The 24184-nt window shown below is 52.2% G+C and overlaps 10 protein-coding genes across 10 annotated transcripts; 3 read left to right on the top strand and 7 right to left on the bottom strand.

Moving 5' to 3' along the window:
- Positions 1 to 258: 258 nt before the first annotated feature.
- VFPPC_13958 (P-loop containing nucleoside triphosphate hydrolase) lies at positions 259 to 3562 on the bottom strand (the record flags this gene model as incomplete). Its single annotated transcript, XM_018291730.1, has 3 exons — positions 259 to 2525; positions 2591 to 3078; positions 3138 to 3562. 3 exons carry the CDS (start codon positions 3560 to 3562, stop codon positions 259 to 261), a joined length of 3180 nt encoding a protein of 1059 aa, XP_018142181.1.
- Positions 3563 to 4398: 836 nt separating this feature from the next.
- Positions 4399 to 5191, bottom strand: VFPPC_13959 (ubiquitin-conjugating enzyme, E2; the record flags this gene model as incomplete). The annotated part of the gene is made up of 3 exons (XM_018291731.1): positions 4399 to 4929; positions 4984 to 5067; positions 5126 to 5191. 3 exons carry the CDS (start codon positions 5189 to 5191, stop codon positions 4399 to 4401), a joined length of 681 nt encoding a protein of 226 aa, XP_018142182.1.
- A 1319-nt stretch (positions 5192 to 6510) lies between these two features.
- Positions 6511 to 11666, bottom strand: VFPPC_06075 (protein kinase (Gcn2); the record flags this gene model as incomplete). The annotated part of the gene is made up of 6 exons (XM_018285171.1): positions 6511 to 7245; positions 7298 to 7719; positions 7782 to 8781; positions 8846 to 9184; positions 9237 to 11384; positions 11457 to 11666. The coding sequence occupies 6 exons, from the start codon at positions 11664 to 11666 to the stop codon at positions 6511 to 6513; spliced, it is 4854 nt and encodes a 1617-aa protein (XP_018142183.1).
- Positions 11667 to 12448: 782 nt separating this feature from the next.
- Positions 12449 to 14439, top strand: VFPPC_06076 (Spindle-body formation-associated protein; the record flags this gene model as incomplete). Its single annotated transcript, XM_018285172.1, has 2 exons — positions 12449 to 12503; positions 12566 to 14439. 2 exons carry the CDS (start codon positions 12449 to 12451, stop codon positions 14437 to 14439), a joined length of 1929 nt encoding a protein of 642 aa, XP_018142184.1.
- A 255-nt stretch (positions 14440 to 14694) lies between these two features.
- On the top strand, positions 14695 to 15603 carry VFPPC_16266 (hypothetical protein; the record flags this gene model as incomplete). The annotated part of the gene is made up of 2 exons (XM_022429005.1): positions 14695 to 14839; positions 14891 to 15603. 2 exons carry the CDS (start codon positions 14695 to 14697, stop codon positions 15601 to 15603), a joined length of 858 nt encoding a protein of 285 aa, XP_022284300.1.
- A 137-nt stretch (positions 15604 to 15740) lies between these two features.
- Positions 15741 to 16970, bottom strand: VFPPC_06077 (pre-mRNA-splicing factor CWC2; the record flags this gene model as incomplete). The annotated part of the gene is made up of 2 exons (XM_018285173.1): positions 15741 to 16330; positions 16391 to 16970. 2 exons carry the CDS (start codon positions 16968 to 16970, stop codon positions 15741 to 15743), a joined length of 1170 nt encoding a protein of 389 aa, XP_018142186.1.
- A 309-nt stretch (positions 16971 to 17279) lies between these two features.
- On the top strand, positions 17280 to 18710 carry VFPPC_06078 (GTP-binding protein 1; the record flags this gene model as incomplete). Its single annotated transcript, XM_018285174.1, has 6 exons — positions 17280 to 17308; positions 17356 to 17384; positions 17507 to 17521; positions 17572 to 17596; positions 17644 to 18075; positions 18125 to 18710. 6 exons carry the CDS (start codon positions 17280 to 17282, stop codon positions 18708 to 18710), a joined length of 1116 nt encoding a protein of 371 aa, XP_018142187.1.
- Positions 18711 to 19139: 429 nt separating this feature from the next.
- On the bottom strand, positions 19140 to 19551 carry VFPPC_16267 (spo12-like protein; the record flags this gene model as incomplete). The annotated part of the gene is made up of 3 exons (XM_018294020.1): positions 19140 to 19227; positions 19289 to 19375; positions 19433 to 19551. 3 exons carry the CDS (start codon positions 19549 to 19551, stop codon positions 19140 to 19142), a joined length of 294 nt encoding a protein of 97 aa, XP_018142188.1.
- A 904-nt stretch (positions 19552 to 20455) lies between these two features.
- Positions 20456 to 21985, bottom strand: VFPPC_06079 (acyl-CoA dehydrogenase; the record flags this gene model as incomplete). Its single annotated transcript, XM_018285175.1, has 4 exons — positions 20456 to 20965; positions 21026 to 21770; positions 21828 to 21904; positions 21962 to 21985. The coding sequence occupies 4 exons, from the start codon at positions 21983 to 21985 to the stop codon at positions 20456 to 20458; spliced, it is 1356 nt and encodes a 451-aa protein (XP_018142190.1).
- A 958-nt stretch (positions 21986 to 22943) lies between these two features.
- VFPPC_13960 (GTP-binding protein ypt7) lies at positions 22944 to 23905 on the bottom strand (the record flags this gene model as incomplete). The annotated part of the gene is made up of 7 exons (XM_018291732.1): positions 22944 to 23053; positions 23110 to 23212; positions 23268 to 23312; positions 23365 to 23544; positions 23607 to 23702; positions 23764 to 23817; positions 23876 to 23905. The coding sequence occupies 7 exons, from the start codon at positions 23903 to 23905 to the stop codon at positions 22944 to 22946; spliced, it is 618 nt and encodes a 205-aa protein (XP_018142191.1).
- Positions 23906 to 24184: the final 279 nt, after the last annotated feature.

A 24184-nucleotide genomic window follows, 5' to 3' on the forward strand; every position in this document is an offset into this window, starting at 1 on the left:
TTACTTCACAAACATTTGTGGAAAAGCTCGTCTGTGGAATAGTCACGTCCCCTACCCGCTCACAAGATCACGATGAGTACCTAGGCAGCACCCATCCTGCGTGGTCAGGGTAGAACTAGCAATGGTCACCTTGGATCTTTTCTAGCCACAGCCAGATCATCTCAACCACATTGAAGCCAGTGTGGGAACCAACATCCCTAGCCATCACGATGTCAGCCAAAGCCATCACCATTGCCAGCTCAACGAAATAATAGTCGGTCACTCACCTAATGCAAAGGCAACGATAAGATCAGCATGCTTAGAGCACCAAGCTGTCCAATATGCACTGCTAGCCTCAATATCCATGCAAGTTTCGTCCTCAGAAAACAGAGATGGTGTAACTTTCGACGGCCCATTTTCCTTCTCAGACGCATTCTGTAGAGGCCCGAGTTCGACCTCATCATCTATAGTAGGCTCCAGGCGGCTGACATTTCTCTCTAGCAAGGAAAGCAGTCGATCCATATTATCTGGCATGACTACCTCGATAAACTGTCGGAATGACATATGCATTTCTCTATCACAAGTCAAATTGTCGTCTCTACCCTTTACAATATCGAAGAGCCATGAAGGGCATTTAATAGAGATGCCGTCCACTATTCCAGCCTTGGCGTCGCCGACAACGACCCGAGACCCCCTTTGGAGCTTGAAAGTGAATTCGGCAATCAATGCCTGCTCCCACGCATTTTTTTTTGTTTTGACCGAGGCTTCAAAGTCAATGGTACTAGTATCCCGGTTTAAGAACTGTTCAACGACCTGACCAAACCAGTCGGCTTCCCTTTTAGAATCAAGGCCCGTGGATTGGCCGAATTCGCACCAAAGAAAAAAACAGTTAATCAGAAACTGATGTAAAGCGGTCATTTCTGTTAGGCGTTCCAAATCTCCTGGGTAATCATCTATACTCAAAATTGGCGATTCGAAATAATATTGCACCACCGTGTCCGAGAAGACACCATTGTCAAACAGACAATCCCAGGGTGGAACAGCGACAGACTCCGGTTGAAACAGGACCACATGCGCCAATAGCATTCTCTTAAACGGACTATTGGCAGCTTGTTTTCCCAGCTTCCAAGTAACGTAGGCATCAAATCCAAGCTGCAATGCATGCCAGAGAGGGCAGTACACTTCGACGCATTTAATCTGGGCGGGTCTCGTCCCACTGTGGAATCGGTGGTGTATGCACTGAAATGTCGTGGCTGAAAGATAGAAATTAATCTCCTCGGCCTGTTCCATTCTGCGCCAGCATGATTCATCTACCCGAGAATCCAGGAATTCAAGAAATTCGAAAGGCTCCTCATCCACTCTGTTCGTGATACGCAGGTAGGCTAGCCCAGCACAGGTTCTAGTGGCAGCTTCAGGATCGAAGCAGTCCACGAGTCGGATGTGAGCCACAAGAAGACTGGAAGCGGCGTCAATAGCATCGAATTTGTGACTGACAGCCGCGGCGCTTTCCTGCACTCGGAGTCTCTCCAAATATTCAGGGACCGAGCGATGGGTGTATTCAATACTTGCTCCCCCTTCTAAAACGTCGAGGGTCAGACCCGATTCCAACAATCCTCCACAATTAGCCCTCAGTTGCTTTCGAGCAAGCTCGATTCTCGTCTTCAAAAGAGTCTCATCGATGTGCTTTCCAGCTACTAAATCGTCCCGGAAAGCGAACCTTTGGTCTTTTTTGTAGTCGTTATAAAAAGAATATGCAAGCAGCGATAGCGGGGGGTAATTCCCTGCCTTTAATGCGGAAAGCATAATGATAGTTTCATGGGCTTTAATCCGCTTTTGTTCGCCAAGTTTGGTGAGTATATGATGAAATAATTCCTCTAGCCCTATCGGAAGAGAGTTGAGCAAGTCTTTCAGATCGTTGACATCTCCTCCATTCTCAATGCTCTCACGCATGGCTTGCACTACAAGTGCGACCCAGAAGAAAATGCCATTGGCATTGTCAGATATGTCGACAATTAGATCTTCTTTAGCCTCACTGCTAGGCAAACCGCATAGTTTGTCCTGGACATAGCCTCTCATGTCATAGAGTGTAAGCTCGTGAATCCGTAATCGACAATCTTCCGTAAACGCATTCATAAACACGTTGTCTTCCCTACTCGACGTGCACACCTTCAGGTTACCATGGGAAGTCGCAACCCAGGCATGTAGCAAGCTGACCATTGCTGTGTGATCACAGTGCGGCGTCTGGTCGTATTCGTCCAGGCCATCAATGAAGAGACAGCAGCGGTTTTCGGCATAGACTCTCTTGTCCTCAATGAATTTTTGCAAAGCAGTTTGCACCTGGTCTGCTGAGACCTCCAAGTCATGTCGAGCGAACAATGGAAGTCGCTTAATTTTCTCCCAATGCTCTGGCAATGCCGATGGTATAAATTCCGGACATGACTGCAGCAGGCTATGCAGTATAGATCGACAGAGACCTGCAAGAGACTTTTGTAACGGTGAGCCAGGCTTCCAGAAGAAGAAATTGGCGAGAACTAGCCGCTTGCTACCTAATTCACGACATGTATCAGTATTACCATACCAAGGCCTACAAAGAATCAGGCTGTTCACTCACCGGCCCAGTTTTCGAGCGCACTCTTGGTCCGATGGTTTTGGTACAGATACTTCATCAAAGTCGACTTTCCTGAGCCCAGCTTACCAGAAATATGAAAGAGTCCTTCAGAAGAAGAGAGCCAGTTGGCAAGTTTTTCCCTGGATTGGTGTCTCATCTCATCGTACTCAGGTGGCACATCATGGTTGCTTGTGTTTGGATTGTCTTCTAAAATCCATCGAAAAGTGCTTTCATCAGCTGGATGTAGCATTTCGTATCTCCCATGCATATCAGGGAATCTGAGACTTTGTAAGATTTGGTCTTGATAAAACATGTTCAAAGCTTCCTGATGAATACCGAGCAGTTGACGCAGCTTTTCGTTTGCATCCTCACTGGGGGACCCAACTACGACGCCTTTAAGCTGGTCAAAGCCGGTTTGAAGTTCTGTGAGCTTGGATGTGTTGGCATGTGTGTGTGACAGCAAATCGGCCAAAATGTGCTTTGTCTGGTGGCTAATTACCATTGTCAGTGCCAATTATCGCATGTACCAAGCGATGATGATAATATTTACAAGTATTTCGCGTTTAGATGCAGTTCAAGCTGCCCACGGCAATAGTCCAATCGTTTCTCCAACCCTTCCAGCTCTGACTGAGACGAGACTTGTCTAATGGCCGCTCGTAGTTTAGAAAAGGTTGATTTGTCATCTTTGGCCTTCATCTTTTGTAGCATCTTGAGGAGTTCTTCTGCTATCTTGCGACATTCTCCAACTAGTTCAGCAAGGCTCTGGTCTTCACGCACCAGTTGGCGGTCTCCGGCTGCTGGTAACGTGTTCATGAATTCCGTCATTTCCGTGATGATCGTTTCTCGGCTTATATTCTCTTGGCCCCCGTCTCCAATTGAGTGGTATACCTCACGGCCAGCTTTTACCACCTTGATGCTGACGGTGATGAAGGCCAGAATGCCAGATGCCACGCCAATGGCAGAGGCTGGATCCATAGCGGCGAAGCTGGGGAAGTACAGTGGGTGGTCAAGAGTATTTAAACGGGCACAGCTATCGCATACCGCGGTGTGTGCTAAGATGTATCGAGATGTGTTGGTGTATACTTGGATATATCGAGATATGTTGGTGTATACCTTAATATGAGCAAATACTTTCTACCACAGACCGTACGTCGAAGCAGGGTTGGCGCCGTGCGAGATTTTGAGAACAAACCATCAATAGGGATGGCTTTGACAAAGTCGATTGGGATTGTTAAGAAGAAAAGGGGCGGCAACGAATTCAGAAAAAGACGATGAAGGGAAGAGCAGGTAGGCGGGTAAGCTGCATCTTGCATAGGAGGCTCCGTACGGAGTAGACGAATCCATCACTGCTGGTGTAACAGTCGGGTAGAGTGAGGCTGAGATTCATATGCCCAACGCTGAGCTGAGGCAGGTGCAAGTGAGGAGTCAGCTGCCGCATTCGCAGCAGAGCGATCTCTCGCACTGCCTCAGTCAGTCAATCAGCACGCCATATCTCTCACACATCAAAGGCAACTCTCGCAGCATGCACAATTCTATTGCCTCTAACGCAATCTATAAACGGCCAATGCTCCCCAATGCTAATGCCGGTCCAAATCACAAAAACAAATCAATCCCGCTGTTACGCCTCATCCGTACCGATATCCAGATATCCTCATCCAGGAACCTGCCAAACGGCGATCCGGCGCCCAAAGTAAACAATCCACCTGCCCACATGGCACTAGACATCATGTTATAAAACGCCGATTCCCGTTACACAGAGTAAAAAAAAAAGACCCCCGCTATGCAGAAAAAGTGAATCCCACAAAGTCGCTTCACTTTGTCTCATCGTCCTCGTCGTCATCCTCATCATCATCGTCTTCCTCAAAGTCGCCCATATCCTCATCACTATCGCTGCCTCCAAAGTCTTCCTCCTCGTCAGACATGTTCCAGAAATCGGCATCGTCCTCGACGGGCTTCACGGGAACGGGAGCCAGCTCCGATGTCGTGGGCATTCGCACGCCGTCTGGGATGTCCGACTGCGTGCGGTTGACAACGTCCTTGGCGTGGGCGTCGTATTCGTCCCGCTTGTCGCGGTAAAGTACGCTGGCGTCGACGTTGGCGGGCGAGTTGATTTCCGGGTCGTCCATGAGGAGGAGGACGGATCGGAGGACGGATTCAACGCCGTGGAGGACGTTCCATCGTTCGCTTGCCAGTTCGCCGGACTGCTCGTCGTCGCCTGGTCTGTGGAGGATAGAGATGCAGAGGTGGCCGTCGGTGTAGACATTCGGATGGCAAATGCCTTTGGTTAGGAATTTAAAGGTCGGCGGCTGGTAAGGGTACTCGGTAGGGAATCGCATGTCGGCCTAGGTGGCTGTCAGTCTAGATTAGTCAACGGTGGCCGATGAAATGCAACGTACGCGAAGGTATGCGCCATGCCAGATGCTGTCTGGATTCACAACCCAAAGCCCAACTTTCCATCGTAGGAGATTAGTTTCGTCCGTCTGCAAAGAAGTCAGTATCGTCATTTCCTCCAGACGCTTCGGCGAATGCGGCTCGTACCTCGATGGTCACCCACTTCTCCTTTTGAAGAGCCTGCAGCTCCTGCATCAAGCGCTTCTGAGCCATGATGGTCTATCGAGGTGCAGGCCTGCAATAATTCGCTTGAAACCAACAAGCTCGGAGGAATAGTCGCAGCAGAGAAAGCCTCGTAGAAGAGAGAAAGGCGGCGCGGAGTCAAGAGGGAGGCAGGCCGCTTTTTACCGGAACCGTTGAATCAGTGAAGGCGACGTTGTTCGAAAGGGCGGTGTTGTTCAAAGGGATGAATAATGCACAGGTTGAGGTGAACACCCCTCGACAAAAGAACTGTCCTGCCTAGGTAGTCCTCACAGTTGCTTCACAAATTGTTCACTTCCAGTTTCGAGCTCGGTGCGGCGATGAAGTGAATCATAGGAAGAGGCGGATGGATGAGGCGAAACGACGAAGCCGGTGGTTGGCCGCAGTCAGTGCAGTGCGAATGGAGGAGCCGACGCAGACAGAATTGGATGGAGTCAAGGAGAGAGAGTGACGGCATCAGGTGGCCGCCACTCGCCTTAAACATCTCCACCCCTCGAGGCCATGGCCATGCAATCAGGCACTTGCGGCACCAGACGTTCACAATCGTAAGCGCTTTGGTCCAGATGCACTTGTACCCAGCGCCAACAAGATGCAGATGACTTGGCTCATCCCGCCCGTTGCAATCACGCCCAAGACACTCGACTCTCAGCTGTCCAACTCTACAACCATCTACTCGATGTCCGTACGAACCCATCAACCCACGAACCACGACAAATCCAAAACTGACACCCGCCTGGGACAAACGTCCCAACAGCCCCAGGTCCCAGCCGGCCGGATTCGTCTCCACCATCGAGCGTTGTGCCCGCTACGACCGATTCAGCCGCAACGTCGATTTAATCTCGACCGCATCCAACGCCCAGCGCTGGCCTGAAACATGCCTTCAGCCGTCATGGTACCAAAATAATTTCTCCCTGGGCATCACCCTCTCTGCCCTTACACTTTCGTTTTGGTGACCCCGACGTGAGTCGTGTCATGTTCTTGCAGGATTGCAGCCATCTGACTCGTTCCGTTTGTTGGGACGAAACGTATGTGGACGTGATTGGACAGTGCGCTTGGTCAAACTTTGATCGGGTCGGTCCGGCATGCCCGAGAATGAACATTCTGAGTTCACAGAGCTTCACTTCTAACGCTGCCCAATACTGAACGAGTCTTGACATTCATCTACCTTGTGCGCTTACTGCTACACCTCGCTGATTGCCTCGTAAATCAACACCTCTATCCCAACACCGGCTTGATGACAACCAAAAATGCAGAGTGCCTGCCAAATCGCAAGTACAACTCCCCGCAACAACCATCACCCATGATAGATCTTGCCTAAAATAATGCCCACCTCACGCACTTAAATCATAGTACACGCAGGTGCCGGTGCGAAAGTTGTAGAGGAATGCGTGCTTGGATGTGTTCTTCCTCTCATACGTTGAGCGCCATGTGTCGAGCTGTGTTTGGAGTTCCCGGACATATCTCCTTTCCACCATCGTCACTGCATGTTCCACACTCTTCCAACTCTCGTGGTCCGAAAGCTTGGTCTCTCGAAGCAGGTCCATAACCTGGTCCGTCGTCTCAATGGCCAAGATTGGTCCGTCAAGGTAGCTTCGCATAAGGTTGCTCGCGCTGGCTTGGGCCTGGTCCACCACGGTTCTGCGATTAAACTTCTTGCTCTTGGTGCCGGCAACGAGAACCTTGACGTCCTGGTCCTGGTTGCGGTCGCCGTGGTGAGTCCCGCTCGTTTCGCCGGCGCCATGTGATGCGGTGCCCCTAAGTTTTGCCAGAGTTCGAGAGTCGCGCTCCTTGAGCTCAGCCCGAAGCCAGGCCATGAGCTGCGCAAGCTGGATGTCCACATCTTGTACGTCCTTGCGGCCCATGGTTTTGACCTTGAGCATGGACTCGGGTTTGACGACTATAATCCACGAATAGTTTTCGTCTCTGTGTTTCGACAGCAGATCCTCGGGTGATCGCGCATCCTTGGCCATTTCTGCGCTAATGTCGTGGTCCCAGAGAAGCTGCAGAATCTCGATGCCAGTCGACCGAAGGATGGCCTTGTCAAACGAAGCAACAAGTACATCGCACTAATCACCGCGTTAGTATGTCAACATAACACACACAACCGATAAAGCTTACTCGTTTCCCCGTAAACATCATATTGGGATCCGACTCCTGCTTCTTGAGAAACGTCTTGCTTGCACTCTTGTTAGGGACACGAGCCAGACGCTCCCAAGCCAGACTAAATCCAACAGCGTGTCTTTCCTCAAAGCTTCCGCCAATCTTTGGACGGTTCTCCTTGATGAGGTGATCGTAGCGGCCGCCGGCTGCAAACACGTCTCTAGTTTTCCTATCATAGACACATGAAAACATGACGCCGCCCATGAAGAAGTTTTCTCTCAGGCTGTTGAGGGGGTTGACATAGAACTTGGTGAGCACGCCAAATCGTTTGCAGTATTCTGCGACCTCCTTAAGGTGCGCCATGGTTGGTACCGCCCGTTGGTAGAGCTCACTTCCCTCAAACAGAGCCTTGAGCTTTGAGAGGGCCTTGTTTGGAGTGTCTGTGTCGCAAGTTAGCTACTTCATGACCTCATTGGAGCGTTCACAAATTACAAACACGTACCTCGAAAGTCAAATCGCTGGAGTTCGTCCACGCTCGTGGCGGACACGCCCACAGTGGTAGAACGCAGCTCGACCCTGACTTTTTGCCAGGTATGGCCGTAAATGTGTAGCCTGCTGAGTGCTTCGGCGGCCTGCCGTCTGCACGATTGCTCGACTCCGCAATGGTCAAAGATGAGCTGCAGGAGGTCTGAATGACCGACGTGAAAGCACATTTGGCCGCCCGACAGGGACGGAAACGTCTGGACGATTTCATCTATCACCTTGAGTACCTCGGCCTCCTTAAGGGCGAGGTCAAGTGTGTCCGTAGTGACAATGTCAAAGTCAACTTCTCCAAACACATATGGCTGGCCGGTATCGAGCCTGTCACGATACACGTTGCCAAAGCAGAATGATCGCTGTAGCACGGGCCCTACAGACTGCTTCGCAATCATTCTGGCGCCGCCCATGGTCAGGTCAAATGGGAGCTGCAAAACCATACCATTCGGGTCCAGCACCTGCACGACATTTTCCCCGTACTGGTTCGACCTGGGATAGATGGATGTTCGCGACACTTCCACCGCTCCATGTCGCCGAAAGATGGAAACGAGAGTGCTCCGGACCACGCCCTGATTCAAAAGTTCGTTTGGACCAGGGTGCGGACCGAGCAAGTCCCAAGCATAGTCCTTGGCCGCATCGCGCGGACGGGCAAACAAGGTCGACAGCATCTTGGTATAATACGGTGAGCTGGGGTCGGATAGGCCTGCCAGGGTTCGCCGAATGGTTTCGCTTTCCATCTGCACGGGAAGCTTGCCGCTCTTCAGCAAATCGGCGCACGACGGTCTCTCCTTGGGATTGTGGTTGACCAGAGACAGGACAATCTCCGTCTGCGACCTCTCGGCAGGCTTGAAATCTGATGGTAGTTCTGGTTTGGGTCGTCGTAGTTTTCCAATAACGTCTGCCTTTTCCATTCCGACCATTGGGTGGTAACACATTTCGAAAAAGATGATGCCTAGCGAGTACATCTAGTCAAGGTCAGGTCAGCTTCAATTCACCAAGGGAAGTATCAAGGTGCATCTGGGGGCTCACATCAACTTTTGAACTATAAAGTCCGTTGCCAGCCGATCTAACTTCAGGGGCAGAGTAATATGCCGTGCCAATACTTCGAGTCATGCCGTCGTTCTCAAGACTATTGGCAGCGACTTTATCGACTGAAAATTGCCCGGTAGTGGCGAGACCAAAGTCGCCAATTTTGACATTGTCAACGCCCTCATGACTACTACTGATGAAAATGTTCTCAGGCTTCAGGTCACGGTGCACAATACCAAGCGAATGTATGTGAGACATGCCTTCGAGGATCTGCCGGAACAGCCGCCAAATCTCAGGCGTCGTCTTGTACAGATTGCGGGATATCAGATCGCGGAGTGTCTTCCATCGTCAGCATCAAGAGCCACTAGTGCCATGCCCAAACGCAACTTACACGCTTTTCACAGTATTCCATGGAAATGTAGAGGATTGTCCGAGACGCTCGCTGCTGCCTCGCCCGCCGAAGAACCTGTGCAGCCCGCTCCCTGTCTGGTATCACGACACGATGGCCCGCCGAGTCGCCCACAATCGAGCTGTCATCGTCATTGTCATCCTCGGAATCGTCGTCTTCAATGGCGTTATCATCGCTGTCGTTATCATAGCCAAACTCGATTGCTGCATTGGATGACATAAAATCAAGTCCACCTGTACTGGTCGCAAATTGAATGTCGATACCATCAGAGGCCGTTTGTTCCGTCTCCTCGGTGTAGCCCTCGGTGGATGTTTCGCCTTCAGTATCGGTAGTGTCGGGGACCTCTTCAACCCATGTATTGTAGTATCGTACCACAGCTGGATGGCTGAGCTGCGACAACATGCGCACTTCCTTTAGGATGTCGGTCAAACTGACGTGAGATCGCTGGGTGACCTTTTTGATGGCGTAGATTTGTCCGTCAAGCTTCTTCCGCGCCTTTACAACCTCTCCGAATCCGCCCTTTCCGAGACGACCCTCTTCCACAAAATCTTCAGTGTATCTAGACACGGCCGCTCCACGACTCATCGAATCGCGCCTGAGCCTTGCAGGAACAACGTGCAGCGACGTGAGTGACGGCGTCGTCGAGAGTGCCCTAGAATCATCGGACTCTGCAAATACAGGAGCATCGGTGGCGAGGAACTCGCTCGAGCCCAGCTCGAACGGCCGAGGTCGCTTTTGCTTGTCCTCCTTAAAGAATCGGCTGACCAGCTCCTCGAGGGGCACAGTGAGTCTCAGTTCCTGTATCAGGTTGCGTGGCGACGAGTACTTTTGTAAAACGTCTAGACCAAATATCATTTGGGTGAATACAATGCCAAACTCCCAGACGTCCGTCTTGTATGTGTACTGTGGCTTGGACTGTCCGGCAATCTCTGGCGGCAGCCAGTATGCCGACTTTGCAGTGGTTAATCCCGGGAGACCTGGCTTTGGGGTGCTGGCATTGTGAATCTCTCGCTGGAACCAGCAGTCGGACAATTTAGGCACGAACTCGCCCGTAGACTCTCGGAACAAGAGCACGTTGCTTGCGTGAATATCCTGATGCGCAATGTTCTTGGAGTGAAGAAAGGTCAGGGCATCTAATAAATCTCTAGTCCAAGACCGTACTTTGCCCAGTTCAAGGTGTCCCGCCAGCTCCAGCAGCTCCTCGAGCGAACCCTTGGCAGCCATTGGCATCAATATCCTGACCGTCCAGAAATTTGTAGGCACGCCTCCTCCGTCGGCCGACTTGCCGCTTTCGACTTTGAAATCCAAAATGTCGACTAGACGGCGGTGATGGATCGCCTTTGTGTTCTTTAGCTCCTGCAGTCGAGACTCGACAGACTGCAACTGCTTCTTGAATTCCTTGGGGTCTCTGCCGTTGGGTCTCAGGATCGCTTCCTTTAGCGCCAATGTCTGGTCACCCTGCCCATTGGCCAGGACTGGTCGGACCGTGTACACAACAGTGACCTGGCCCTCTCTGGGGTCGCATTTTCCAGTTACTGCTTTGAAGCTGAGGTTGTTACCCTCCTTGTTCTTCATGTGGCAGAACTGGTCAAACTCAATCTTTTCGATAGAGGTGGCAGAGTTGTCGCTGGGCGTGGCCCCTACGCCGTTGGGACGTCGACTGAGCCTCGACTCCTTGGCCTTTTGCCGCTGTCGGTCAATCTGCTGCTGTAGCATCTCCGACATGACGCGCTCTTCCTCCTTTGTCTCCTCAATCTTCTTGCGTGCTTCATCTTCTTTCTGCTGCAACGCTTTCTCTGCCAGCTTTGCCTCGTGTCGTTCTCGTTCCTCTTCGAGGGACGGCAGCTGCTTGCCGGATGCCTTGACTTGGGCTGCATCCTCTAGAATGTCGCGAATGCCTTCGACAATCCTGTCAACCATTTCCTGTTCATCCTTGGCGAATTCTCGAGGCTCAGTGTCGACAAATTTCTGAATCTTGTATTGTGTAGACTCGCGCAGGCCGTCGAGGTCCTTGACGGTCAAGAGAGGCGGCGATTTGGGGTAGGTAGCGGTCATGACAAACCCAACAGTCACGGCAAAGTCGCTGTCGGTGGATGCCTTGATCCGAATATCGAATGACGGCTCCGTTTTCTGTCAAGCAGCAGTCAGCAGTGCTCTACCTTTTATGTGTATGAACATGATCTGCTGGGGCACGAGCGCTACCTTCCAGGCGCTATGGGTGTCGTTGTGCTTCACGAAATCGTCCCCATAGATGGCCTCGAGAGCCAGCAGCTCATTCTGCTGCAGCTCCTCATACTCGATCTTGGTTGTTGCGTCTGGTGTTGTGGGCTTGAGGCCGGGAAAGCTTGAGTCATCGTTACTTGAATCCTTGGGCAAGGACTTCTTCCAGGCGCTGGATGCTTGCCACGCCATGGTCGCGTGAGGTCCAAAGAAATGCCACAGCCAAGCTGCAGCTCCTTAGACGAATGAAGCCATGGCGGGCCGCTTGAATATCGTGAATATTATCTAGGTATACGGATTTGGGTGTGAAGAAAGAAGGAAAGTGAGACAGGACGGCACCTCTGTGAAGGTCAAAAGTGGCGGACACATGACGACCATGATTGACCGGACTCAATGGAGCTTGCTCAGAATAGCGGGGTATCTGTACCTGGGAGGGGCAGCGAAGCACTGAGAGAAGCGGTGTCACAGGCGGTCTCACTGAACCACAGGGCTGAACAGGGTCCAGATGTCCTCTCGAATTGACATGGACATCTGGAACAGGATCTTTGGGGCGCAAATGACACCAACCGAATTCAGCGCTGCAGACGGGCCAAGCTCTAGCCGTGCATATGCCGTGGATCAGGCTGAGGCCCCAGACCCCCCGAGTGAAGGACCCAATGGCTGTCGGAGGCGCTACCGGTCTGGACACAAACTGGCGCTGGGACATCAATTGATCTGGAGTCAATCGTGGCACATGCCATTGGAGCCCCACTGTTTGTTTCCAACTCGGGACAACCAAAGTAAACAATGACAGCATCCAGTTTCTGCATTCTCCTAATCAACAGACTTTAAGCTCACGCGTGTACTGTCTTTGCGATCCCAATCCTGTGCACGCTCAATGGACGCGTTTTATATTCAGAGATAGCAGCATCGCTCATTGCTCTTCTTTTATTCAGCGTCTCTTCTTGAATCGTATTCATTTTTGTCGACTCACAATGCTGGGGTGGATGCTGAAGCGCGGTGACAACGCGCCAGACACGGGCGACGGAGGTTTGATGCCAACAATGAAGCTTTTCAGCAGGAATAAGGCTCTAACCAGTGAACACACACAGATACGACGCAGATTGACCAGCCAGATACTCCAGCACCGGTATTTGCCGCCAGAGCCTTCAAAAGTGCCTTGTTTGGCACGCCGTCAAAACGAAATGAGGACCGTCGGAGCACCCGAGGCGCGGCATCAAGACGGCCTACAACCGCCACAAGACAATCATCCGAGACGCCATCGAAGCCGCAGGGTATTCTTCTTACGCCAGGGACTGGAACATCCAAGAGAAAGCGCGTGTCATTCGGTCACGATGTACCAGGAGGATCCACCACTAACCTCACCAAAATAACTGAACAAGACGAATCAACCGAGACACAGCGGCCAAAGATCTCGGCAGATGCAAAAGCGCAAAACAATGCACGACCTGAGCAGACTGTGTCGGATGACGAGTGGGAAGAAGAAGAGGACTACAGCAATCACGACGTCACAATCGACCTCAACGAACCGCACTCGCAATCGGGTCGGTACTGGAAAGAGGAATTCCTAAAGTACCACCAAGAGGCGAAGGCTGAAATGGAGAAATTGCTCAAGTATAAGCAACTGGCAAAATCCTATGCACAGCAAAAGGACGCTGAAGCCATCGAACTAGCTGAACGACTGCGTGACGAGCAGCAACGGGTCATCAAAATGGAAAAGAGGATTGCCGAGAATGCGTCGCAAATTGTCACGCAGCATGGGCATCGGCCGGGCGAGGACCAGACTGAAATGCTGACAAAGCTCTCCAAGCAAACCGCCCTGGCAGCACAGTACCGTCATCGTGTACAGGAGCTTGAAGGCCAAATGGAAGACTTGCTCACGCAAAGGGATAATATGGCTGCAAATGATACGCCTCGCCGTCGATATGCCCCCAGCCCATCGATATCAGCCACGCAAAAACAGCTGACAGAAACCCGACGAGAATTGCGGCGAGCACGGTCTCAGTTAAAGGAATTGGATTCATTACGCGATGAAGTCTTTACCCTCAAAACACAATTGAAAAAAGCGGAATTAAAGCTGGTTGTCAATGAAAAAGAGGAAGCGCGGGCCAGCAACGGACCACGAGCTCAGGAACTGCGTACTCTGCTCAAAGCTGCCAAGGAGGACTCCCGACGAAAAGACGAGGAGCTTCGTCAATTGAGGAATGATTTTGAGGCGTTTAGGAAGGAAAGCGAAGTCCACGAGGCAGACACTAAAGCCGTGTTGGAGCGAGCTCACACCAAGATTGCCGATCTCAAAAAGGAGGTCAAGTCTCTCAAATCTGCAGGGTCAGGACAGCCGAGACCGCACAGTTGGCAACCACAGACCACAGGTGACGACATGATCAAGGAGTCAAAGTCAGATGAGCCCATTCGAGACAAGGCCGAAAGGGCCGAGAGGCGAAGCCTGGACGAGCCGCGAAATATGCTTAAACGAACCCAGCCGCGAACATTGAGGGAAAAGTTTGTGGAGGACGCAGCGTTGGCCCCGAAATCAGAACCCGCCAATATGGCAGCACAGGATACTCTCGGCAAACCTAAGTGGCAGCCATTCATCCCTCGGTCGCCCAGAAACCGTGCCTATGTTGCGGAAGATGCAGTCAACCGCCGTGTCCAGATTGGCAAGACCAAGGACATTGTCGCGCCAGAATTGCCCGCTTTGGCGAGAATCGCGAACCATGGGCAAAACGCATGGGCATCCGGCGCGAATGGCCAGGTCGATCTCTTATCCGATCGATTCGCCCGGTTGGGTGGCCCGGATCCGAATACCCAGATCAACAGCTCTCTGGTGGGAAATACGTCAAAGAGCACGCTGCCACCGGAGAGGCGAGCCGCCGCTCTTGCGAGAATTGAAAAGCGAATGGCTGAGAAGAAGAGGCTCCGAAATCGAAACGGAGCGTATGGCAAGGAGAATGTGCGGCCTTAGATGACTGGCTTGCAGCACGAATTTCTTATTTTTTGGTCAAATGAGCATGGTGTTCAGGATAAGGGTTGATTTTGTATTCTAGCAAACTTGTATACATTGTAGCTGTCAAATGCAGCCTTTTTATTGACGATGATTTTGTCAAGTCCAATGAAGGTGGATGTCGCCGCAGTTCGCCGAATGTTGATAAACATATTGACATCTTGACCCACCTCCAACCTCCGTCATTTGTCTACTGTACACACTCACTCTCACCCCATGGACTCGAATCACGAGGAGACAGACTCTCCAGAAGCAGTGCAAAATGAAATTGACGAGTTGGAACGTCGTCTGGCCGCCGCCAAGGCACGGCTAAGCATCCCGTCCGCAAAGCCAGTTAAACCACCCTCCCCTCAATGTAAGTGCCTCACCCACAACACTCTCACACAATGAACATCAAACTCACACTCACAAGCACCACTCAACTCACCAACCCACTTCCTCCTCCTCCTATCGGACTCACAGCTCCCCATCGGGTCATTCGCCTTCAGCAGCGGCCTAGAATCATACCTCGCGCACAACCGCCGCGCCACATTCTCCTCCTTCCTCCCTCTCTCGCTCTCCTCGTACGCCGCCACAACACTGCCCTTTGTGCTGGCGGCATATCGCGACCCGTCGTCCCTCATCGACCTAGACGACCAGCTGGATGCAGCGGTAATATGTACCGTCGGCCGACGGGCCAGCGTCTCACAGGGCCGCGCGCTCTTATCCATCTGGGAACGCTCCTTTCGAAGCACACTGCCCAAGGACGCAGACCTGCCTGTGCTCCGCGAGTTCGCTACCCTGTTGAAGGATGGGAATGGGGATCAGGTGCCGCCAGTTTCGGCGCATCTGGCCCCGCTCTTTGGGGTGATTTGTGCGATTGTGGGCTTGACGCTCCGGCAGACGGCGTACATGTACATGGTGAGCCATCTCAAGGCGCTGGTGTCGGCGGCGGTGAGGGCGAGCATGTTTGGGCCATATCAGGCGCAGAAGGTGTTGGCTGGGGAGCAGGCGCAGCGGTGGATTGGGGATGTGATTGATAGAGAGTGGGAGACGCGGGTTGAGGAGGCGGGACAGACTGTGCCGGTGATGGATTTGTGGATTGGGCGGCATGAAGTTCTTTACTCGAGGATCTTTAATAGTTGATTCTGATGAGGAACGTGGATGGTACATGGTATGGAGGAGATTATGGAAAGTACGCATACCCGGCGTCTTTTGTATTGGTATCATTATTTGTGTAAAATACAGTGTATATAGAATTGCTAAGAGCCCAAATAAACGCCTTATTCGTCATCACTATCGCTGTCATAAGATACAAGCGGCCCTGTGGACGCTGCCGCCTTGGGTTTTGATGCCACGGCCACCTTGGCCTTGCTGAGTGCCGCCAGGGTGCTGCCAGAAAATATGCCAGACTGTTCTGGTGCTGCTGCTGCTGTTGCACCGGCAGATCCATCGGCTGACTGGCCGTTTTCGAGCATCAGCGGCTCCTGGTATTCGACTTCGTGTCCTTGGCGACCAACGGGGTTCACTGCATGTTTACCCCTGGCGTAGTGCACGTCGTCGGGTGCTTCATACCCTTCCAACCCGTAGCTGCCTTCTATCCGCCTTCGTTTCCTGGCATCCGGGTCCTTGCCTTCGATTTCGGCCACGAATTCTGCGGGCAGAGCTCGGCGAATGGCTTCCGCGGCCTGTTCTTCCACTCTTCTCGCTTCACGCGCCTGGGCCATGGGATTAGGATCGGCCGTGGCCCATCGCACGTTGAGGACTTCGTCGTGGTCGAGGGATTGATGAGCCATGGCCTCTCTGGCGAATTGGGCATTGGCTTCGTTGGTGTATGTGATGAAGGCGACGCCTCGAGAGTTCAAGACGCGGACTGGTGCGACTTCTGTTAGTATCTTTCATAGTTGGCACCTGCGGTAGACAAAAAGCTTACCTCGTTCGATTTGGCCCCATTCTGCGAAATGACGAGCTACAATCTCTTCAATATCATCCGTGACGTGAATTCGGCCCACGTAGACGGTTCTATTCTGCCGCATGAAGCTACCAACACCACCCATGTCGTCTCTGTAGTCGCTAAACTTTTCGCGGCCGAAGCAATCGACATTAGGGTTGAATAAGTCAAACGTCCCCGGTAATCGGTGCAGATTCGTGCAGTCCTGGCCGAGGGGGCAGAGTCCCCGTGCAAACCGCAGGCAGAAATAGCTTCCCGTCACCTTGTCAGCAGTCGTGTAGCCTGCGTCCGTCGCGATGTTGCATCGCCCCTTGGACTTGGTCTGTTGGTATGCCTCCCGGTCTCCGCCAGCCCATTTGTTGAACCAGATATTGTACGTCGTTCCTGTTTGCGGCGGCGGCTCTGATGTGAATTCGCTGGGGTCTATCTGTACTCTTGCCGGCTTCTTCTTTTTGCGAACCAGCTTCTTGACCACCCGTTTCTCTCCTGCGGGAGCGACAGCCATGGATTCATCCGTCGCACCTTCAGGCGCTGTGGCCCTGTGATCTTCTTGGTCGGCCATGGTTCAGGCCGTGTCGGAAATGTTGGTGGAGGAAGAGTCGCAAAACAGTCCAGTCCGGCCACAAGCACGCGCGATCCCTGGCGTCTTCAAGTGGCTGAGTGGAAAAGTTCTGGATGGGGCCCAATGCGGCAGGCGGTGGGTAGACTGCAACGCTTTTCGGCCCCGCGAAGTCAATTCTGCCCAGCAAGGACGCTCACCCCACCTATCTTGAATCTTGAATCAATCTGGCCGTCACACTTCCGTTCTCATAAGTTATTATTTTGGCCAATTCGACAGACGGTACGCCGTCTATAAATAAGGGGACTGAGAATGGTCAACATTACGGAGAAGATTAAGGAGTTGGTAGCCCCATTCGTCCTCGGCTGGACCGCGCTGACTTGAGCAGGATTGAGGAGGAGATGAGACGGACACAGAGTGAGTGTGGTCAACATTTTATATTGCATGCCGATGAGTTTGAGCTGGCAACATGAGCTCAAGCGCCTGTTTTGTCAATTAACAACTCACCATCTCATTGAAATCATGCTGACCGATCCCAGAAAACAAGGCCACAGGTACGCAACGCAACTCACTCACCAATGATCTCCATTAACAATTTCAAAAGAATACCACTTGGGTTTATTAAAAGGGTACGCCGCTCAAACACATTCACCCTCCAACTCTCTAACAACCCTAGTAAACTCGCCCGTCTCCGAGCACAATTACTAGAACCCGCCCCGGGAGCCGGCAGCGGCGGCGGATCAGGCTTCGACGTCAGCAAGTCAGGCGACGCACGCATTTCCCTCGTGGGTTTCCCATCCGTCGGCAAATCAACATTCCTCTCGAAAGTCACAAAGACAAGATCAGAAGTCGCATCATACGCCTTCACAACCCTCACAGCCATCCCCGGTGTTCTCGAGTACGGCGGCGCAGAGATCCAACTCCTCGATCTGCCGGGTATCATTGAAGGTGCCGCCGAAGGCAAAGGTCGCGGCCGTCAAGTCATTTCGGCCGCCAAGACGAGCGATCTCATCCTCATGGTGCTGGACGCGACGAAAAAGGCAGAGCAAAGAGCCCTCTTGGAAGCAGAACTAGAAGCAGTAGGCATCCGGCTGAATCGCGAGCCACCGTACATCTCCCTCCTCCTCTTATTTATTGTTCCTTTCTAACAGCATCAGAAACATCTACCTGAAGCCCAAAAAAGCAGGCGGCATGAAAATCACCTTTCAAACACCACCCAAGTACCTCGACGAGAAGATGCTCTACAACATCCTGCGGGACTACAAGATCCTCAACTGCGAAGTGCTGGTGCGGGATGAATACGCCACGGTGGACGACTTCATCGACGTCATTATGAAGGACCACCGCAAATACATCAAGTGTCTCTACGTGTACAACAAGATTGACAGCGTGTCGCTCGACTTTTTGGACAGCCTTGCGCGGGAGCCGCAGACGGTGGTCATGAGCTGCGAGTTGGACCTGGGCATCCAGGATGTGATTGACAGATGCTGGAAGGAGCTGAAGCTGATTAGAATATACACGAAGCGCAAGGCCGTCGAACCCGACTTCAGCGAGGCGCTCATTGTGCGGAGTAACAGCTCGATTGAGGATGTGTGTGATCGGATCCATCGCAGCCTCAAGGACACGTTCAAGTATGCGTTGGTTTGGGGCGCAAGTGCGAGACATATCCCGCAGAGGGTTGGGCTGGGACACATGGTGGCGGACGAGGATGTAGTTTATATTGTGAGCGGATGGCGTGCATAGAGAGCATAGAGTGCATAGAAAGTAAATTTGCCAGTCGCGAAGTCATGCTGTCCTTCGTGGTAGTGAGACGTTTGCATTTCGACAGCACAACTTCAAAACAGTGCAAGCAAGCATATATGTGGCGGAGTGAAGGCACACCAGATCAAACATCATAGCAGGGGTATAACTTGACATAAAGTAGAAACTCAATCTACAGACCCCACGTTCATCCTCTATACGCATAACAATATCATTATCATCCCAAAGCCAAAGGGAGTATCCAGATCCCAAACCACAGCCAAATCCATCATGTAATGTGTGTCATGTACGTAAACTTCCATAACGCCAGCCCGAACCAATCCATACCAGTGCCATCAAGCGCGCACACAAAACAAAGCACACCAAAACCCGGAAAACAAATGATGTACAAGTTTGTCCAGCGCCATGGTCTCACTGCTGGATAGATCGCGCGCCGAGGGCATTCTCGCCATTGAGCTTCTTAACGCTCGCCTGGGCAAAGAGACTCTTGGGCTTGGCTCTGCTCCGTCCAGTCAGATAAACAGATCGTCAGAGTCGGGTGATACGAGGTGTCAACCTACTTGCTAGCATGCTTATTTCGCAATGCGTTAATCTTGGCCGTGCAAGGGCTCATGATGTTATCCGACGGAGAAACATATTGCTTGGTCCTAGAGGCAGCGTCAGTCCATCTGCGGGGACGCGCCGAAGTGCGAGAAAGAACATACGGCTCAGCCGCCATCTTGGACTGGAACACCTGGCGATGGTACTCCATGCTCTTAACGTCCTTGATGGCCTGCTGCTCCATGGCGGCGTTGACGTCCTTGTCACCGAGGACGGAGGACATTGTTCTTTTCAGGGAGAGTAGAAGAAGTAGTGTTGTTGGTAAAATGAGGTAGAACGACCAGCGTGAATGTTTCTGCGACGGGAATAGTCAAGGTGTTAGGAGTGAGGAGAAGGACGGCATCTAAATATTCACGGCAAAAAGGGCTCTTCGTACCTGGTGGCTTGGATGTGTTATTGTGCTTTATGCGCAGGTGTTGTTGTCGGAGCAAAGAAGAAGAGTCAACAGGTCCAGGATGTTGACCTGTTATACATAAATCGGCGTAGTATGCACAAGGATGGAAGAGGAAGAAAAAAGTTCAAATGTGCAACCCCATGTGCACTTGCTTGGTCGGCATGAACAAGGGCAGAAGGAAAGAAAGTAAACGGATCGTCCTGTTTGGACGGTCGGCACGGCAACGGATGTGGGCCAGGGTCCCAGAGAAGAGTCATGATGGAGCTTGTCAATGGCATGTGGGGGCAACATTGAGTGCACAACTCCATGAGCCCATCTGCTTGCCACCACTGCAAAACAAAACGCACGGGGCAGGTTGGCCGTGTCGGCGTGGCAATTGGCGTGCAGTGGCAGATTTAGTTTGGAAACGGGTTTATGCGAGATGTAGCTTGCCGCAGGGTCCGATTCGTTGGCGGCGGTGTGTTTGGCGCATTGGATGCCGTGATCCAATGGATGCTTGGACGTTGGGATGGTTTGTGAAATTGGGGTAGCGTATGCCGTTGCCTGGTTCGAGCATGATTTGATATTGAGTCACTGTATTCGAGCGAAGAAAGTGTTTGACAACCTACAGGAAACCGACCACACGGCCCGTTTGACATTAAGATCACGTCCATGGGATACCAGCCATACAATTCCAGTCATATCGTGAAATACACAGTGTCCATTTACCATACACTCGCAAGACTTTATTATCCTAAATCTTGGCATGACGAATCCTAGCACCAGGCTGAGCCGTCTGCGTACCATACTTCTTCATCAGATCCGCCGTCTTCTCCCGCTGCCACTGAAGCTTCTGCGTCGTCTCCTTGCCACGCTTGTTCTCGTTGCGTCCCATCTGCTGCAAGTGCACCTCGTCAGGACCATCTGCCAGCCTCAGCGTTCGGATACCAGCCCACATGTTGGCAAGGGGGGTGTCCTGGCAAACACCAGCACCGCCAAAGGACTGGATGGCGCGGTCGATGACGGTCAGCGCAGTCTGCGGGATGAGCACCTTGGCCTGGGCAATTTCCTTGAGAGCCTTCTTGGGGCCCAGGAGATCCATCTTGTGTGCGGCATTGAGGACAATCAGACGAGCAGAGTCGATTTCAATGCGCGACTTGGCAATCCACTCGAGGATGACACCATGCTCGCGGAGCAGCTTGCCAAAGGGCTTCTTGCGCTCATCGTTGACGCGCATCAGCATCCAGTCGAGGGCGACCTCGGACTATATAGTGTTAGTTTTCCAATGTCAGAACCGGGGCCAAGTTTTCGTGGTCAAACATACAGCTCCAATACTTCGCATGGCGTGATGAATTCTGCCGGGTCCCAGACGGCCCTGAATAATCTCAAATCCACGTCCCTCCCCGAGCACCATGCTGCTCACGGGAACCCTCACATTCGTAAACGTCAAGTGTCCATGGCCGTGTGGCGCATCATCATACCCATACACCTTGAGCATTCTGTTGATTTTGATGCCCGGCGTATCAGCAGGCACCAACACAACACTCTGCTGTCTGTACGGATCCTTGTTGTTCTTATCCGTCTTGCCCATGACAATGTAAATCTGGCAACGGGGGTCACCGGCACCGCTGGACCACCACTTCTGCCCATTGAGCACGTACTCGTTGCCCTCGCGCCGGATATCCAACTCAATGTTGGTGGCGTCCGATGAAGCAACCTGCGGCTCCGTCATGAGGAAGGCAGAGCGAATCTTGCCGTCCATCAGGGGCTTGAGCCACTGCTGCTTCTGGGCGTCGTTGCCGTATTTGGCCAGCACCTCCATGTTGCCCGTGTCGGGAGCAGCGCAGTTGCACGCCTCGGAGGCACTGCGCGAGCGGCCCAGCCACTCGGCCATGATGCCGTACTCGAGGTTCGTCCAGCCGGGCGACTCCTTGTAGTGGCCCTTGGGGAGGAACATGTTCCAGAGGCCGAGCTTCTTGGCCTTTTCCTTGAGTTCCTCGATGATGGCAGGGTGATTTTCCCAACGGTCATCGCCCTCGCCGACTTGGGCTTCCAGGACGGGATCGGCTCTGCGTGGTGGTTAGATTTGTATGGAATGGTTTTGAATCCTGGAGAGTAGTGCCTACGGGATGCATTCTTCCTCGACAAACTTGGCAACCACGTCAATCATCCTCTTGGCTTCATCGCTCACCAAATGTGAGACCTGCAACGTGTTAGTGGCATGGAAAGAGACTCATTTGTTCCATTGACAGCAACGTACGATGGCGGGGATCCTGGCAGACATGATGGAGGGATGTGAAGCTCAAGACGGTATAATTACGGAGAGTTGGAGGCTTATCCAAGCTTCCAGCCCAGCAACAATAGCTACTAGACCCAGATTAGAGGATTTAAAAAAAGGACAAGACACAGATGATCCGGGGTAGGATGTGGGTAATGGTAGATCGGATAAAAGACAATCGAGGAGAAGCAAATGTCCAAGCTGCCATTGCATCCTTAAGTAACGGGTGCGGAGCCGAGGTTCTCAGGCTATTCATCGACGCTACTTCGGGATAGCTGGCGTGGGGCCACTTGGAGTCCGTTTCGACAGACTGCTTGGCTGGGCCTCTGTCTGGGGTGCAGGGATCTTGTCAAAAACCGAGGTCCCGGTGGGTCCATCAGTCGGCAACTTGTCCGCCTTGGCTACCCTAGACCGCCGCGACTCAAGAATATCATGCCACGGTTACCTCAAAGACTATTGATATGGGACCTGTTAGCCGGCCGGAATACATACATCAGTCCATCAAGTACTCCTGCTCGTATGTTTCTCATCCTCACAGCCGAGGTCACCGAGGTGATTGCCATGTTGGGCTATATCCCGTTTATTGATCCGCAACCTGCACTACATCGTCTACTACTGCATACAATCTAATCCAACTCTATGCGATGCATGAAGTCCGGAAGCAGTTTACACCGTCTCAAATCAATGACAACATCTAATTAAACGTCCCGGCACTCGAGAAAGCCAAGCAGTGCATAACAGTTGGCACGGAACAACAGAAACAACACAGCAGACAGCAGAGACAAAAAATGAAGGAAAGAAACGACCATGACACCCAAGACAAAGGGAGAACTCGACACCAGTATTCTACACCCATGGCGAGCCGCAAAACAAAAATGGTCCTCTTCAGGTACGGGTATGCTGATTTAAACACGGTTCTGACACATTCCCCATTACACATCCAACCATCGACTCGTTTGATTCCTCAACAGGCGCAACCATCGCGGTCATTGTCAATGTGGATGTTGATAGGGTCGTCGAATTCGCCGCTAAATTCCTCCGACTCTTCTTGTGCGAGGGCGTTTCGGGCAATGACTGCATCCATTAGCACACGGGCCACTCTCGTTTCATGTATTAGCATGGATACCTACCCTCAAATGCTTGATCAATATTGATGGCCTCTTTGGCACTAGTCTCAAAGTACGGGATATCTCCCTTGGACTGGCAAAAGGTCATGGCTCGTTTGTTTGAAATCTGCTTCAACGTTAGGAACCCCGTCACAAGATATATCGGCAACAGTCAGCCATACCACTCGCTTGCTCTCCTCGACATCAATCTTGTTTCCAAGCACAACCTGCAACAGTTAGCAGTCGCTTAGCCAGCAGCAGCACAGTATTCCAACTCACAAATGGAAAGTTGGGAGGATCCCGCGGTGACGCCTGGATCAGAAACTCGTCTCTCCAGCTGTCAAGAGCCTCGAAGCTCTTGGCATTGTTGACATCGTAAACGAGAACGCAGCAGTCAGCGCCACGGTAAAAGGCGACACCCAAAGACTGAAATCGCTCCTGTCCAGCAGTGTCCCACAGCTATTGCGCATCGTCTATTAGCCCAGCTGCTCAACCATCGCCGTCGCGCTCGTGCAACCTACCTGCATGGTGACCTGTCTGTCGTCCACCATGACCTCTCGTGTTAAAAAGTCGGCGCCGATGGTGGCCTTGTAGCTTGCACTAAACTTCTTCTTGACCTGTGTCCCGCCATATTCCATCAGTACGTGTCTGCGTTAGGGCTAGGGTGAGCGGCCGTACATATTGGTTCATCAAACTCGTCTTGCCGACACCGCTATCTCCAAGGATGATAACCTAGTTCCCCCGTCGTCAGTACCGATCCGTAAAATGTTGTCGTCCTATCCATTCGTACCTTGAGAAGGACCTTCTTCCGCGAAGACATGATGTCGGGTTGTGCTTGTGTTGAGGTGGGTGGCGAGGTTGTAGGAAGTTGTCGGTCAATGACGTGATACGCGAGGAGTTGAGCGTTTCAGCGCTCCAGGTAGTGACGGTGGGAGACGCTCGTCCAGTCTCGTCTCGGAGCGATTAGGTAGCTGTTAAATATGTCCCGTCCTTCGCAGCAGGCACAAGTATATTAAGTTGTTGGGGTAGGGTTGCGGAGTGGCCAGGCGTCGACGAGCACGAGACCCTGCAGCAAGGCGGTAACTTTAGATGCGGGTGT

The sequence above is a fragment of the Pochonia chlamydosporia genome, chromosome 5, assembly GCF_001653235.2.
Source record: "Pochonia chlamydosporia 170 chromosome 5, whole genome shotgun sequence".
In the NCBI taxonomy this organism is placed as follows: Eukaryota; Fungi; Ascomycota; class Sordariomycetes; order Hypocreales; family Clavicipitaceae; genus Pochonia; species Pochonia chlamydosporia.